This window comes from Brachyhypopomus gauderio, chromosome 4 (assembly GCF_052324685.1).
Source record: "Brachyhypopomus gauderio isolate BG-103 chromosome 4, BGAUD_0.2, whole genome shotgun sequence".
Lineage (NCBI taxonomy): Eukaryota > Metazoa > Chordata > Actinopteri > Gymnotiformes > Hypopomidae > Brachyhypopomus > Brachyhypopomus gauderio.
Window position 1 is genome coordinate 16288427 of NC_135214.1, and position 16188 is coordinate 16304614.

A 16188-nucleotide genomic window follows, 5' to 3' on the forward strand; every position below is an offset into this window, starting at 1 on the left:
CGTGTTGCTGTGTGTGGTGTGTGTGCCTGATGAATGAGCTTTTCAAGTGGACGCTTAATGGAATGCCCTAAAGTCAACACAGCAGGTGAGACCCCAGTTGATTCCTGACAGGCCGTATTAATGGTCAGATGTAATTTGGGCAACCAGCGGTCCCAGCCCTGATGGTGCTTACCCACAAATGAAGCAGTTGTGGCCTTCATGGTCTAGTTCACCCTTTTGATGAGACTGGTTTGCAGATGGTAGGCCACAGTGAAGTTCAGCATTATCTCCCAGCAGACTACTCCTGCAGCAAAAGCCAAAGCTACTGTGGATGTAAGGTGAATATCCTGTTATCCTTCTGAAGTTTGTTCTTTACCAGGACCATATGAAAATGAATCCGAACCTCCACGTTAACCCACTTCAGTGTAGTTCTTGACTTAGTAAAGAACCGGTGTGTCTTCTCATTAGGCAGCAACCCAAGTGTGGCTGAAGCAGCATTTTGCTGAGGCCTTAAAAGCTTCAGCCTAGTAGCACTGACACCGTAGTTGTTAGCGCTCAGCCTATCCATTTTGTAGGACATCTCATGAAGCTTGAGAACAAGCAGAATTTTCACTTCATCCTTGCTCCTTTGCCATCCGCCATAATGAAGACTTGGTGTCCACATGGCTGCAGGCTTTCACGCTCCCTGGAGAACTGTCTCCACAAGCTCTCCTGGATGAGCTTGTATGTGCCACTGGTGTCCAACTCAGCATCGCCTCTAGATCCTCAGATCTCAATAGCCATGATGAGAAGAAGAAGAAGGACATTCCTTGCATTGTGGCAAAATCACCCTCATTAACATGCTTTTCCCCTGATTTGTATCCATGGTTTCTTAAGTTAGCGATCATCTGACCTGACATTCTGCTCTGCTCCAGTGATCTTTAGAAGAAGTCAGTCTGTCTCTATCATCGATCAAGTCTTAAATTATTTTCTTTAGACTTTTATTGAAGTGCCAAAGGGTTAAAAATAAAAAAGATGATTTTGAATCAGAAATACAAAATGTGCATTCTTTTTATATGTATATATATTTCTGTATATTTTGTTATGTTTTTACTTGGGCTACTGAATGTGGTTGGTCAGGATGCTCTGTGCTGGGATTTGTGTGATGTGTTCCTAAAATATGTCACTGCGCACTTGATTATTGTGGGTTTTTGGCTTTAATAACAGCTCTTGAGGAGTCTTTCAGGACATAAATCTAGCTGGCAGTGAATGGCACTATTCTTTGCAAACATTCCCACCGTCCTCATACTTCAGAAATGATCGGTGCAAATTGCAACCACAGAGGAATAGAGACAACAGGGTGACTCCTTGTTTCCATCTGGTTGTGTTGGTTACGTTGGGATCACTGCTCTTATCCTGTTTACTGTCTGGCTGAGTCAGTGCAGAGCCCAACACAGCCTTTTCCAGGAGGTGAGTGGTTCTGCTGAGACTCAATCACTTATGCCCTTTAGACATATTTGGACAACTGAATGACTAATGAGAATGACTTTATCGTTTGAGATTTCAGTTTATCTAAAAGGGCTAAATGGAAAGTCCAGTTGTGTAGAATTCTGTAGAAGATTTTAATGTGTTATGAGAGAAGTTCACAAATGCACACATTTGTCTATGTGGACACAAGGGTCATGACACACCTCTGCGTTACGAAGAGGTGCTGTGACTCATGGCTCCGCCCTGAACAGAGGTGCTGTGGTTGTGAATGCAAGCTAGTCCAATCAGCTCACACCGATTACCACATTCATCTACATGTACACACAACCTCTCCCTCCGAGTCCATCTGTAATCATTAACATATTCACTCTCGGAGAGAGAAAGAGAGGCGCCAAACCGAATCCAACACCTTCAGTAAATCTATGTACAAAAGTCCAGGCAGGAATTGTAGCATCCAGCTAAAGGCAGAAACACTACCAGTTGGAACAGCATAAGTTGGAGTAGCCAAGTGGGAAGATCTGGACTCTTCAGGTCAGTTTCAAGGGTACTCTGGGATCATCATGGGAGAATTTAAAACATGCTCCTCACATTCAAGCATAGCTAAGCTTGAACCTCTAAATAGGCTTTTTATTTTTAAAAAACAAATTCCTGTGGGTTCCTGTCAGATTGATTATTAATAGTCCTGATATCGCCGTGTTCCTGGAAAGATAAGGCTATCTGGACTGAAGTCGACAGGGGTGGCTTGGAGTGGAGAGGCTGCGTGTAAGAGCATGGGTGAGCCGAAGGCAGAGAAGGACTGGCGAAAGCTGGAGACCCACTTCGAGGTGAAGGTCTTCCTCACTGTGCTCTACAGCCTCATCCTCATACTGGGCATCGTGGGAAACAGCATCACCATTCATGTGGCTCAGGTCCTGCAGAGGAATGGCTACCTCCAAAAGAACGTAACCGATCATATGATTAGTCTGGCCTGCTCGGATTTGTTGGTGCTGTTGATTGGCATGCCTGTGGAGCTCTACAGCGCCATCTGGTTCCCTTTTACCTCGGCCTCTGGGAACGTGTCTTGCAAGATCTACAATTTCCTGTTTGAGGCTTGTAGCTACGCCACCATCCTGAACGTGGCCACTCTGAGCTTCGAGCGCTACATGGCCATCTGCCACCCGTTTCGCTACAAGTCTCTGGCGCGCACCCGCACCACGCACCTCATCCTGGTCGCGTGGCTCACGTCCATGTTCATCGCCGTGCCGCTGCTGGTCACCACGGGGACGGAGGGTCACGTGCTGGAGCCTGGAGGGGTGCCGGTGCAGAATCTGACGTTTTGCACGAACCTGCGGGACCACTGGCAGATGTACCGTGCGAGCGTCTTCATGGCGTTTATCCTCTACCTGATTGTCCTGGGAGGCGTGGCCTTCATGTGCAGGAGCATGGTTGTGGTTCTGAAGGCTCCCATGATGACAGCGGAGACTTCGGCTGGTGGAGGGGAAACCCGAGTGCCCAAGCACGAAAGTGCACGGGTCAAAGCATCACGCAAGCAGACCATCCTGTTCCTAGGTAATGACACCATGTCGTAATGCGTGAACGTTTGAAGAATGAAAACCGTACTCCTCTCTTTCTCATATTTTTACACTTCTTGCCAAAATGATGCTATACACCACAAAGTGGAGTCTGAAAGAAGTTGAAGACATTTGGAGTTGAAGACATTTTAAGACATATTATTTCAGCGTGTCCATTAAGGTCTGTGAAATACCATGAAGCTCTAGCTCTCATCCGCACCATTTTTAAGAACAATAAGACAGGCTAGTCATTTCCAACCTAGATCACATAAAACTCACTATGTCTTTAAATACGCCTGGCCTCACTATCTCAACAGGACAGACAGAGATAGAGTGAGGAATGCACCTTGTACACAGAGCTGCACACACAGAACCATTACCAGCAGGGAATCTTTAGTTCCATGACAGAAACAAGAGTGGGGAATGTTAATGCATGTGAGAATTTAAGAGAATTACTCAATTAATACAAATGTAAAATGTATACAATGGATACTGGTTATGTTCTAATTATTTAAGCTACTTAACCACTTATTGGAGTGGTTATACTCTATTGTGTGGTCCAGCATAATTGAACGAAATAAGATGCTTAGAGGACAATTTATTTTTGTATTAGCAAATGTATATACAGCATACCAACCACATGAGGTTCCCACTTCTGTCTGATGTATACATTTTGTTAAAAGATAGCACAATTAAAGGTCAAGAGGAAATGGTATCTGCATTGTTTAAAACTAGAGGTGGTGAGCTAACAACAGTTAGAACAGAAAAGAGAAAGATAACGTACCCAGAGAAGAGTTAAGCACAGTTGTGCAGAAGGGATTGTTTACAGTCGTAAAACAAACATGTGGTTTATGCACAACATTTGAAACCTTTAAGCAATTAGAATTGTAACATCATCATCAATATTTAAGTACTAAACCAGATCAGTGGGATTTGGGTATATTCATTTGGCACCATGGTGTAATTAAATGAAGCAACGTACCTAAACAGATACCTGGGATATGTCACCTCTCACACATAAGCTCTGTAGACACTGTAGCACAATGACCTGGAGACTTGATTAGGACCTATGTGACACCCAAAGACCACATTATTTCACTTGACACATGCTGCAGATCAAGACTGGACAACATATCAGTTTTACGTCTATGTTCTGGGGACTGCAGTGCTGTCAAGGATGCCAAAGCTCTGATCCAGCGGATCCCTCCATTTTCAAAGAGATCAAATGTAACCTTGGGCAGCGCCCCAATGTCCAAGGGAGTCATGAATAGTTTATAAGATCGCAAAGCAACAGTTGCACCCCGTCCCAATCACCTTAGCATCTGCTTGCCTACATGTGCATGTCTATATGCTCTCTAGAATATCTGTATGTGTTTTCATGTGTGTTCATGTATGCTTGTGTGTGTGTGTGTGTGTGTGTGTGTGTGTGTCCGCCAAGTGTTGATTGTGTGCGCACTGTTCGTGTGCTGGATGCCCAACCAGGCGAGGCGTTTGATGACGGCTGCTACTCCCAAGAAGGAGTGGACGGTGGACTACCTGGTGGCGTACGCTGTGTTGCAGCACGTGGCCGACACCTTCTTCTACCTGAGCTCGGTGCTCAACCCGCTGCTCTACAACCTGTCCTCGCGACAGTTCCGCGCCGCATTCCTGCAGACGCTACGCTGCCGCCTCGACGTCCAGCACGTCAACAAGCGCACGCTGGCCGAGAGCATCGCCTCGCGCGCCTCCAGACACCTCCGCCGGCCCCTGCTGCGCCTGTCCATGCGCCGAAGCGCCCCGACCTCCGGCCCCGTGACCCCGAGTTCAGGGGCCAGCCCTGTGGTCCAGATCCTAACTCCGCCTCCACCTGTCACCTCGGAGACAGAAATATGAGAGTGTCAGTGGGTCAGACTAGGTCTCCTCGTAACCACACTGACCACTGCAGGCTGCCTCTGCAATCTTCACAGGACTTTAAGACATGCAGCTCTCATTTTTTCCTCATACAATTCCTATTTTGTAAATGCTAATATTTTATAACCTGTATTATGGTTGCATGAGAGGCAGACAGCTTTGACAGATATAACACCTGTGTATCTTGCCATATGGAGTCTAATGTGAAAGTTCCTAACACTTTCTTCAATCTTAGCTTTCTCCCAATTAAACCTGCAATAAGGACTTTTTGAAAGGGTGCTATAGCTGTTTCATTAGTTGCCTTAGCTGTCTGTGTAATCAGACTGTGTAATCAGTTGATAGCACTTCTGCATGGTTCAGTGCATGAACCATGATTGTCGAAAAAACATTAAAGTTTGCATAATAGTGAAAAAATGCATTTTAAACCAAACATTGTAAAAGGAGTCACTAAACCATTTAGCCAGTCCTTATCACAATTTCCCCTTTTACCTGACTCAATAGTGAGATTCATTCTAGATGTAGCCAAATACCAGTATATTAGTCACTCTGGAACACCAGAGGGCGCTCTGTTCACTAAAATAAATTTGCATCGCCTGTCGACCGCATGCTCCTATTTGCTAACGCTGGCAAATTAGTTACAGAAATAATGTAGATAAGTTTCCAAGCCCATTGTTGTTCCCGTTGTAATTTCATATTTGAATGGATCTACGTACGTACACAATTACGATAAAAATGATGATGATGAACAATATTTAATCAAATTTGTCAAGCAATTATAAAGTTTGTCAATTTGAAATGACAAAGCGAGTAATCGCGTTTGTGTGACTGTTAAACGTGTAAATAGTCGGAGCCTGTCGCGGGTTTCGTCGTGTTGATGTCTCTGCTTCAGTCGTGCACCTTTCAGGAGACGGAGAATTCACTTCAGACGGACTCAGTAGAGTGAGCAGAGACATGGGGGCGGGTGGAGGAGCCGGGGGGGGTGTATGAGAACGGGGGGGGGTGCAGGACAGGGGCGGGTGGAGGACGGGAGGGGGGTGGTGCAGGACAGGGGGGGGGGGTGAGGGAGGAGAAGGGGGTGGTGGAGGAGAACGGGAGGGGGTGGAGGAGAACGGGAGGGGGGGGTGAGGGAGGAGAAGGGGGTGGTGGAGGAGAACGGGAGGGGGGGTGGTGCAGGACAGGGGGGGGGGGGGGTGAGGGAGGAGAAGGGGGTGGTGGAGGAGAACGGGAGGGGTGAACGGGAGCGTCTGCGTGAAGAGGCGAAGTTACAGAACGGCCGCCAGAGCCGAGGCTGGAACCGAGGGTGGAAAAACTCAAACCATCCTGGAAACATGGCGACATACAGCGGGACAGGTCGTCCGGACCAGGACTGTAAACAGCGGCTCGTTCTGTAAACACTTATCTAAGAATCTCTATCTGCCTCTTAAAGGACCGTTTGGGGCTCAGAGTCAAACCCAGGCGCTTCACACCGATGTTTCACGTCGGGCTTCTTTAGAAAGATTTTGCCCGAAGGGTCGACGCTGGTGTTGGATTTTTATATATTTTTGTCAGATTATTATTTTTGTCGCATTTTTATATATCGTGTGTGCTCCAAGAAAACTATTCGAGCGTGAGTAATAACGCGTTAGCTTAGCTGTTCGGTCCGCTGCCCAAATGTTCGAGCGGTTATTACCTCAGAGAGCTAGCTTAGCCTAGCTTAGCTAACATGACGGTGGCCACAGAACCGACCCACATCCACGGAGCCGCTTATAGCCACAATTAGTCAAGACAGCCGGATCCAGCCGCTCGCCAATTTAAAGACTGTTTCGACTGTATATATGTGTGTGGTGTTTTGTGACTCACTAATGCCAGGACGGCGAGATTTAACGTTCAGCGAGCTGCGTAACCCAATGAACCTGGCTGAAATGCAGGGCTCGTAGCGACACGGTTCGTCGCCAACTCTTCTCCCAGTAAAACCAGTGCGGTGTGTTTTTGCGACACCAGCCAGTTGAAGCTGTTGGAGCACAACGGGTCCGACCGCTGCTGAGTTCTACCTCGGGAGAACCGACGGCGAGGTGGAGCGGAGCTGTTCGTTAGGCGGGGGAACCATGTCCTCCATGTTCACCGCCGCTGGACTCTTGAGCTCGGACACTTGAGAGGAGAGAAGACGGGAGGACAAATACATCTGCGAAACTTGGGAGCGGTGGCCCGCTACTACTTTGGGGCGAAAAAGACGGTTAACGGTATGGCGGTGTTGGGCCGAATGTCGGTTCTGGCGCGGTTATGGCTGTTGGTCGTGCTTCTTCTTGGCCCCGTTGCCGGTAAGTGTCTTCGTGCCTGCGGTGCCGTATAAATGTCGTATGTCTGGTACCGCCTGTCCGGGGTGAAGTGACACGGTCTCTTCTACTGAAATATTAGGAGAAATATCAGTTGCCTCCTATTGCCTATAAAGTTAATAGACCTATGTTCTAGTTTTGTAAACTGTAAACTGAGTATTTCTGTACATATTTTTTAGAACATATATATATATATATATATATATATATATATATATATATATATATATATATATATATAGTATATTCTCATGTACTCTTTATTGTTCAGTTATTAATCTTAAAACGCATTGTTCAGGCATTGCTGTGAATTATTCTGTAACTACATTGTAAGTAATATAGATGGCATGTAGTTACAGGAGTGAGGAATGAGAGTTGTGACCCGCCACCAGTGTGTCTATGGGGTGGAAAGATCTATTCAGGCATAGAATAATTTGTGTTTTAACTATTGGATTAGTTCGAGGATGTTTCCTTGGCCAAAACACATGAAAACACCTCATCAACGGAGTGATTACAGCTTAAGAGCCGAAACATAATTGTGATTAACCAGGTAACTGAGAGAGGAAGGCTTATGTTATGCTTACAGTCAGTTGCTGGGTAAAGTTACCTTTAACTGCTAATAAAAAAAAGCCATTACATTGCTTTTCAAGAACAATTGCTTCAGCCTAAATAGTGGCCTTGGGAATGAGATTGAGAAGGAATGAAAAGATACTCTGAACTGGTATGCTATGTGATCCAGCCATGTCTTCTCACGTGTGATAATAAAATGTAGTTAGATAGCTCAGAGTCGTATCACATCTCCAATCACTTGAATCCCAGTGGTTCATTTGCCAGTTGGAGTGGCATCAAGAAGAGAGAGAGAGGCATGAATGAGCAGGATCCTCATACAGGTTTAGCCTTCAGCCACAGGCCCTGCCAAGCAGTTGGTGTTCAGCCTTGCCTTTGATAAGATAACTGCCCCTCTCTCCACTGGTACAATGACACTTGGAAGACAACAGAGAAGGACATCTTGATAGTGTGTGATTCGCTCGGTTCCTTCACATGAACGACAACAACGAAGTAGTGGTGTAAGGAGAGAGTCCTCAAGGGATTCAAAGCAGGAACTTTTGTCGGAATTGGACGTGTTGAAGAAATCAGTCAAGAAATGTAGTTCTTGGATGAAAATTATGCGTTATCTATTTATTTTCAAACAGTAGTCTATATCACCTTTTGAAATATAATTTTTTTAAGGTTTTGCTTTAGAATTGGGTTTTCACTGGGTTTCTGGTGTCCCTCATACCCTTTTAGGGAAAGAACCATCACGCAGTCAGAAACTGACCTTGTGCCGACCGTCTGACACTGTGCTGGTAGACTAGCTCTCGGTTTCAAACCCTGCCAGTTGTGTGCGGATGTGGTGCCTTAGCCAGTTGTCTCCCCTGCTGCTGGTTGACGGCCCATTAGGAAGCCCAGGACTGATGGGTTTCTGCTGTGATTCTTCACCCCGAGTCTCAGACCAGTGCGGAAGGGGGAAGGAGACCATAACCAGGAGATAAACCAGAGAGTGAGAGATGGATGGGCAGAGAGAGAAAGAGAGGGGGGGGGGTGCACATGCATGGTTACCCTGTCCCAGTTGAAGCTTGAAGCCCCAGAGAAGGACGTCCCCAGCAGGGCTATTACAGTGTTCTACCTCTACAGTGCTTGCATTCGGGAAGAGATTCACCATTAGGAAAATACCAAATGACATGCGGGTGATAAGTGTTTGGGTATTCGTACAGGAGGAAGGAGGAGCTCGTGTGAATTACATGGGATTCCATGTTGTGGTGTGCCAGTTGGGTCAGAGTTCACATGTCCACAGTTTGCTCTTGGCAAGGGACAAGAGCTTTGGATCTGAATATGTCTGGACACGGGAGCACGTACTGCGCGACCAGGATGTGACAGAGCTGTTTTGGTACCTGCTACCTGCTGGGATCCCTCATTTACTGCCACAACGCCTTGCACTGAGAGGGTGTAATAGAAGTCGTAAGAGATCAACCTCATGTAACTTCATCCATCTTGGTCCTGAGCACATATTATACTTAACATGAGGTATTTTATTTATTATAAGGATATTATTAGGAACTACAAAGTGGACAGAGGGGATAAATTTGTATTGTTATAACCGTTTTGTTATCCAAACCCCTGAAAATGGCAGATTGGTTTGTTTTTTGTTTGCTTGTTTTTATAAAGGAGAACTTGCTTGCTTGTATTAATATCACATTAAGTTCTTGGAACTCCTTGGGGTTACTGCAGTGCAACCTTTTATAAACGTCTGCACAAACAAGTCAGCAGAAACACGGTTTACTAGGGAGATGGAGAGTAGGCCCGTTGGAACATCCGGTGACACCTGTGTCTGCACTGTGAATTTGGACTTTATTTTTTTTTGCAAAGAAGATTTGTCAGCTCAGGCGAACATATCACCCCGCTGTGCTGTGCTTTAGGCCTGTGAAAACCGCAGCACAGCCAGTCCGTATGCACATAAACGATGGGAAAAACACGGTTTTAATTAAGGAGGAAGTTGAAGAGCGGCAGAACTGATGCAGGTGAGTGGCCCGGCCTCTCTCCCAGCAGGAGGACGCGGGGTTAAAAGCAGGAACGTGTGAGGAGCTCCTGCTTCGGATACCTCTCCTCCTCTGTAATTACCATAATGGGCTTCATATTTCATCTTGGAGAAATTCTTATTATTTCCCTTTGAGATGTACTGTCTCTCAAACTTGTTTGGTGACAGAAAGATAATTATCTCAGCAGAATAGTAATGTGGATTCATATTAGACTCAAAGTCAAATCTGTCTTTGATTTTATTTTTTTTGAAAATGCTGTATCGACTGAAAAGAAAGTCCCAGCGCTACTGTTGTTTTGTTGTCTCCTCTGTTCTCCCATTCGTGTGTGCGTGTGAGAAAGAGGGAGAGTGCTCATGCAGCCTCCAGGAATTTGCCCCTCTGTGGGGCGTGCCAGGAAGTGTGGGGTGAGTATTGGCTCCACACTGTTACTGTGTCAAGTTATGCTGGGATTTTTCTCTGATTGTTCAGAAGAATGTATAGGTCGCTGGTTCATTGAACTCTGTGATCAATCTTGATTGAAAGTGTGTGTGTGTGTGTGTGTGTGTGTGTGTGTGTGTGTGTGTGTGTGTGTGTGTGTGTGTGTGTTGCCACTGTACCTGGCTTGGATTATGTGCTGGCCCACCGTGTCAGCTGGGTATCTGAGCGTCTGTGACACCGCGGGGAGACGTCCGTGGCATTACTGTCGTACGCGCAGCCACAAATAAACACACACTGGAGATCTGTGAGACTTTCTAAAATTGGGATTGCACAAGCCCATGTTATTTCATGTCTGCTGGGCAGCTCACTGAGGAGCAGTGGTGAGTTCAATAGGTACTATAATCAGCAGAGTGTGTGTGTGTGTGTGTGTGTGTGTGTGTGTGTGTTGGGGGGAGGGTTGGCTGTGTACAGTGTGGTGCTTTGTGGCAGCAGGGTATAGACTAAACAATGTGAGTCTCCGTGGCTCCCTGGGCAAGGGAGGGGTGTGTCTTTGGGAGGGGGAGGGGACAGACATTCCCTTGCGGTGACGCTGACTCCCCCAGCATGCACACACGCACTGGCAGCGTTTTGGCAGCAGCTCAACAGATTAAAAATAAGATTCTTGTTTTTTGTGTTTTTTTTCTTTTCTTATTCTCTGAGTGATGGACACCCCTCATCCCTCATCGCAAACATATTTCACACACTAATTGAAAAATCATTTCACTGGGGGAATGTAACATGGCCCTCTTGAAGTCTTCCGCTCTGCTTTGAAGGGTTATCTCTCTCTCTCACTCACTCTCTCATCTCCCTCTCTCTCGTTTTCTTTTTGTTGTTTTCTTTTTTTCCTCTGTTCCTCGTTACTTTGTAAACATTCTTTCCTCTTTTCCTAGAGCATGAAAATACTATTACCTTCAGTAGCATATGAATCAAATAACACGGGAGGTACTACTTCTTCAGAGTAAGTCCTATAAACACACACACAGTTCTGTAAACACAGACACACGCACATGCGCCCGCACGCACGCTGCCCACCATGAAATGGTGTCTCTCTGGTCTTGGCTGTCAGCCACAGAGACTCTGTTCCTCCTCTCCTCTTTCCCAGTTGCCCCCCCGACTGCTTTTGTGCTGGGTTTCGGAGGCTTGGATCACTTTACGCTCACTGTCACAGGGAGGAAAAACAGATGCCAGGCTGATCTCTTGAGTTGCATTAAAGACTTGTCGTCGGTGACGAGAAGAGCTTGGATACCATGTCCCATAGGCTGACATTTGAAATATTTGATAAACTGGCTTGGCTCCACTCAAGGCTACATGCTGCTCTGAGTTGGGGTTTTTTCTTTTTTTTTTTTTCAGAGCAGAGAAGGCTGTGGGGGGAAGGGGGGGGGTGGGTCTGCCTTAACGCAGTCCCTCTGACATTATTTTGATTAGTCGGCTTCCTAATCTGCGGAAGTAGACACTCATGCTTGCCCGACCCAGAGATACAGTGGGGGAAGTTGACATTTGAAAATAGCCCTCCTGTAGACAGGAGATAGAGGTCCGCCCGCCGCTCGGCTCACACACAAGAGCTGGCCGCATAGGCAGAGCTGGATCTGCGTTAGGAACGCTTGGCAGAGGTTCGCACAGCTCGGGAGGGTGGGGGGGGCCATTCTTTTGCCAGCTGCGCCTACATGTCTGGGTGGCGAGAAGCAAGTGCCGAGCGCAGAGCTGGGGGCAGGGGCGGAGTTTGGGGGGGGTGTCGTAAAAGGGGTGTTTCCAGTCCCTGGCACCGCTCCCTGTGGTCAGAGGCCCAGCACTGAGGCTTTTAAAGCTACGCTTTGGTGTTCCAGCTACAGCCACAAACCCGGATGGCCCAGAGCCAGTGGAGCGACTGACGAACGGGGCAACCTGGAGTCTCTTCATCACGTAGCGTGATCATGTTTTAGTACAGGGAACGTTCTCTATCTGCCTTTCTTTTCTTTGGCCTGTGTTTCTTTAGCAAACAAGGTTCATCTTGAAGGGTGCTTGCACTAAAATGGAGGGGGGGGGGGTGATATTACACAGGTAAAAATTGGCCCAGTTTTAGCGCTTCAAAACTAGGTAATGTGCCAGCTGTTTTGTAGACAGTCAGCAAAGTGTTTAGGGCTAACTCAATTTCAAGGAATGCTATTACTTTTAGCACAGTTAATATCATCATTAACTTATCATTAACTCAGTTTACTGCTAGGCCACTCTGACCTCTAAACACAGACCCATGTTAAAAGTGAGTTTTTCAACAACAATGTTCATAATTGCCATGTTATGCATTCAAGAAGAAGATAGAGCAGTTTGACCAAATCGGCATTTTTGTTAGGGCAGCATGACATAAATGTGTAATTGGCATCAACTTCCTCAGTGACTGAACTTATTTTGAAACTTTAGTATCAGTGTGCATTCTGTCCTTAAATGGGCTGATTATTGATTTAGTTATTTTCTGAATGACTGCCTTTCTGTTTATCTGTTGTGAATACAGCAGTCATTCAGACACTCTGTGAAAAGTACTGTTGTGTTTAGCCAAAGGTAGCCTGTAAAAACACACTAACAAAATAATTTGCTCAAGTACATCACATTTAGCCTTTTTCAGTACATCACATTTAGAAAATCCATTGTGTCTATATTGTACATACAAAACAGGACCTATATTGTGTAAGCTAAAATATTTACATGTAGCATGTTATATTTATGCTCTAAATACCTTTTTGTACAGTGTTCGTTTTCTATAGTTTCCATAGCCCTAAGCTGGGCCTGTTTTCTCATACACCTGCGGCGGTAGTGTTGTCACCTGTGTCCTGAGCGTTTCTGTCTCCACAAGCCTGTTTTATGACACGTGGGTGTCCTTGTATATCAAGGCCCTTCAGTGTGATAATTAGCTGGATGTCACGCAGCAGTGCGCATGTGATTCGTCCCTCTCTCAGAATCTGTCGGAAGCGAAAACCAGTCGCCTAGTTACAGCCTTCCCAATCCCGCCAGTCGTGGCTTTTCATGTAATGGAAGCTTCTCCGAGCAGGTTCCCATAGTGACAACTTGGTAGCTGAAAATGGGTGGGGTTGTTTCCGCCAGATAAAGGTTGATGGTATTATTGTCTCCTTTCTCTTGTCCACGCAGCGCACGCGGACATGTTTACACGTTGGCTTGGGAAACCTGTTATTGCTGGTAAATGTGCTAATACACATTTGCAAATCCCATGACCCTTTGTGGGGATAATGGTACACTTTCTCCCCTAGCTGCTGGCAGCTAAACAGGTCTGGAGCTCACTAATCTGAGTGCTGTAACTAGCTCTGATGGATGGAGTTGGAGGCAGAGACGCCATCTGGCACTGCCGAGCTCTGATGCGCACAGTTAATTTCAGCCACCGTTCTCCACTGATCTGCTAGTGGGATGAAAGAGCGGGACATCTTCAGGACGGTTTTTTCTTTTTATCTTGCATGGCTCGTCTTGGCACTGTCACCCACACACCAGTTCAGGATTTATGGAGTTGCTTTTGTAACGGGTCGTGCCGGGATTTGAGTAAGGCAAAGTGGTCGTTACTCAGTGTAAAAAGACGCTGAAGTTTGCCTGCTTGGAGTCATGAAGTTATAAATGTTGATTGGTCTCCATTCCATCACGTTAATTGACTCTTGGACAACATTTACTGGTATTAACATGCAACTCAAGTGCTGGGAAACATGGCTTTGTAAAGGGGGAGTGTCTCAACTCCCTCAGAGCATTGCTCAGCTCCACTCTATGAAGCTGTTCATTTGCATTATGCTATTGTGCAATGACACTGGCTCCCCCCCAAAAAAATAAAAAGCACATTTCTTCTTCTTTGTTCCGTGGGAGAGATGGTACAGAGCCTCGGTCTCGGCGCTGGCTTTGTTGCTGGACAGTAGCAGCCTCCTCCTCCTCCGGGCAAGGCTGATCCGACAGGCTCCGGCACTCAGCCCCCTCATGCAGAACGGCCCGGCGTCTGAGGCACGCTAAGCCCCGCCCCTTCCAAGCGTCTGCTCTCCCACCCTCCCCCGCTTCGAATCCTACTCCTACAGGCTGCTCCTCCATTATCCCATAATGCCCTCTGGCTCCGTACAGACATTCCTACTTAAACCTTTTTTTTCCGTGTTATCTTTGTGGCACTTTATTGAAGGTTAACACTGAATTTCTTGATGAGGCGAAAAACAGTAAGTGAGAGGTTGGTATTTGGCCGAGGGTTTAATGGAAATATTTACCATCAAAGACCAGTTTAGTAGCTTGAGCAGGGTTGCATAAATCATCTCCCGTCAGCAGTACTTGTTATCTTGGTAGACCTCTAACCTTGAAGGCATCCAAGTTTGTTTATGAAACGTAATCTCATTCCATCTCGAGAGATTTGCCATCGCCCATGTTTAATGACAGAGCTTAGAAGTAAAAACCAGACTGGTTGTGCCGCATAGACCATGAGAAAGTCTGAGAAAGCCCAGTCCTGATGTGCTTGGGGATTCCTTACAGTAGTGTGTTCGTTCAGGTTCCTCATTTAGCTCCATTACTGTTTCCTTCATCAGCCTTACAGTGCTGTTGTCTGTAGTCTATTAAAATCACCATTTTGGTTAAATACTTTTCTGCACTTTTCAACACTCGTGGAGCAGAAAATCGAGCGAAGAACAGTCATCTAATGATGATAAAACCAGATCAGGGTGCCGATGCAATCGAAAAAGCGTGAGATAAAGGGAGAGGAAGGCTCCCTCGTGCCAGAGTAGCGTGACGGGACGTTTGTCCTCGTTCTTTGTGTATTTCCATGTTTTGATCCCTCTCCCTGGCTCACTTAATAAATGGGCCATCATCACCAGTAAGTGTTTCGGTGGCTCAGGCGAGCGCGTGTGTGCGGGCATGGCCATCGGGGAGTGCGTCTCTGCGCCGTCTGGAGTCTCCTGGTGCCCGTCTCCAGGCCTTTGTTCTGTCCGCGCGTCTTTGTGAGCGCCGTGTGCATTATTTACAGCCTGTAGTGAACAGTAAAAGACAAGTTCCTGTCTGCTAAAGAGGTGATACAGCCAATTGTGTGTGTGTTTTTTTTTTGTTGTTGTTTATGCTTTGTTTTATTTTTCTCTGTCCTTTCTGTCCTTTGTCATGTCCCAAATGGCGTCGACAGTTCTGAGGGGAGTCTCCAAATACTCATTAGTGCATTACTGAAATCTGGAACCTTGCCAGCAAGTCCGTGTAGCCTTCCTTGGGAACTTGAAGAGGGAAGGAGAGGGGTGGGGCCACATGAAGCAAAGAGGTGGAGTTTCATTGGGTGGGAGGAAAGAGGCAGAAAATACCTTTTTTTCCCCTCTCGTCTCTGTTGTTCACATTTGGGATTTAAGGTTGTGTAGCTGTAAATCCTCTTCAGTGAGTGTCGCTGTGTAGATCTTTATTCTGTAGAGGAAATCGGATTCCGTGTGGACCCCCTTTGTTCTCATTCTGTTAGTTATTTTTTCTTCTCGTTTCCTTATAGATTTGCTATGAATGTACTTGATAAAAATGTGTCCTGTGTATTGTGAGGCTGGGTGTGTGTGTGTTTGTGCGCGCACGCACGTGCTCACATATGCACCTGTCTGTTGTGAGATGCTGTGTGTGTCTGTACATGCCGTGAGATGCTGTGTGTGTGCTGTGAGGCTCTGTGTGTGTGTGTGTGTGTGTGTGTGTGTGTGTGTGTGTGTGTGTGTGTGTGTGTGTGTGTGTGTTGAGAAGCTGCATGTACGTGCCCGTGCGTGTTGTGAGGCGCCGTAGTTACCATTGTGCTGACTGTCTGGCAAGTAATCAGATTGTGCATCATAAATCAGGGAGAGAAGAGCGGCCTCTTGCCGTGGAGATCACATTTGGTCCATAAAGCCAGAGGGAGGCCCAGTCCGACCCAGCACCGCCCAAGCCCCACCCACCAAAACCCACAATAAAGCCCCCCCACCACACACACACACACACACACACACACACACACACACACACACACACACACAC

General features: G+C 46.5%; 2 protein-coding genes across 3 annotated transcripts in view; both read left to right on the forward strand.

The window, feature by feature from the left end:
* The first annotated feature begins 1836 nt into the window (after positions 1–1836).
* Positions 1837–5632, forward strand: gpr39 (G protein-coupled receptor 39). Of its 2 annotated transcripts, XM_077002636.1 has the most exons (3): positions 1837–1977; positions 2154–2994; positions 4435–5632. In XM_077002636.1, exons 2-3 carry the CDS (start codon positions 2217–2219, stop codon positions 4866–4868), a joined length of 1212 nt encoding a protein of 403 aa, XP_076858751.1. In that variant the 5' UTR covers positions 1837–1977; positions 2154–2216; the 3' UTR covers positions 4869–5632. The 2 variants fall into 2 exon arrangements, with proteins under 2 accessions (XP_076858751.1, XP_076858750.1); XM_077002635.1 differs by having other exon boundaries at positions 1843–2994.
* A 490-nt stretch (positions 5633–6122) lies between these two features.
* Positions 6123–16188, forward strand: part of LOC143512392 (bone morphogenetic protein receptor type-2-like) — a 39110-nt gene continuing 29044 nt past the window's right edge. Inside the window, 1 exon segment of the mRNA XM_077002637.1 lies at positions 6123–7183. Within this exon segment, the coding sequence (XP_076858752.1) occupies positions 7108–7183 (76 nt within the window). The 5' untranslated portion in view covers positions 6123–7107.

Coding starts and splice junctions, on each gene's coding strand:
- gpr39 (XM_077002636.1), top strand. CDS start 2,217: ATGGGTGAGCCGAAGGCAGAGAAGGACTGGCGAAAGCTGGAGACCCAC. Junction 2,995..4,434: donor GCAGACCATCCTGTTCCTAG/GTAATGACACCA, acceptor GTGTCCGCCAAG/TGTTGATTGTGTGCGCACTG.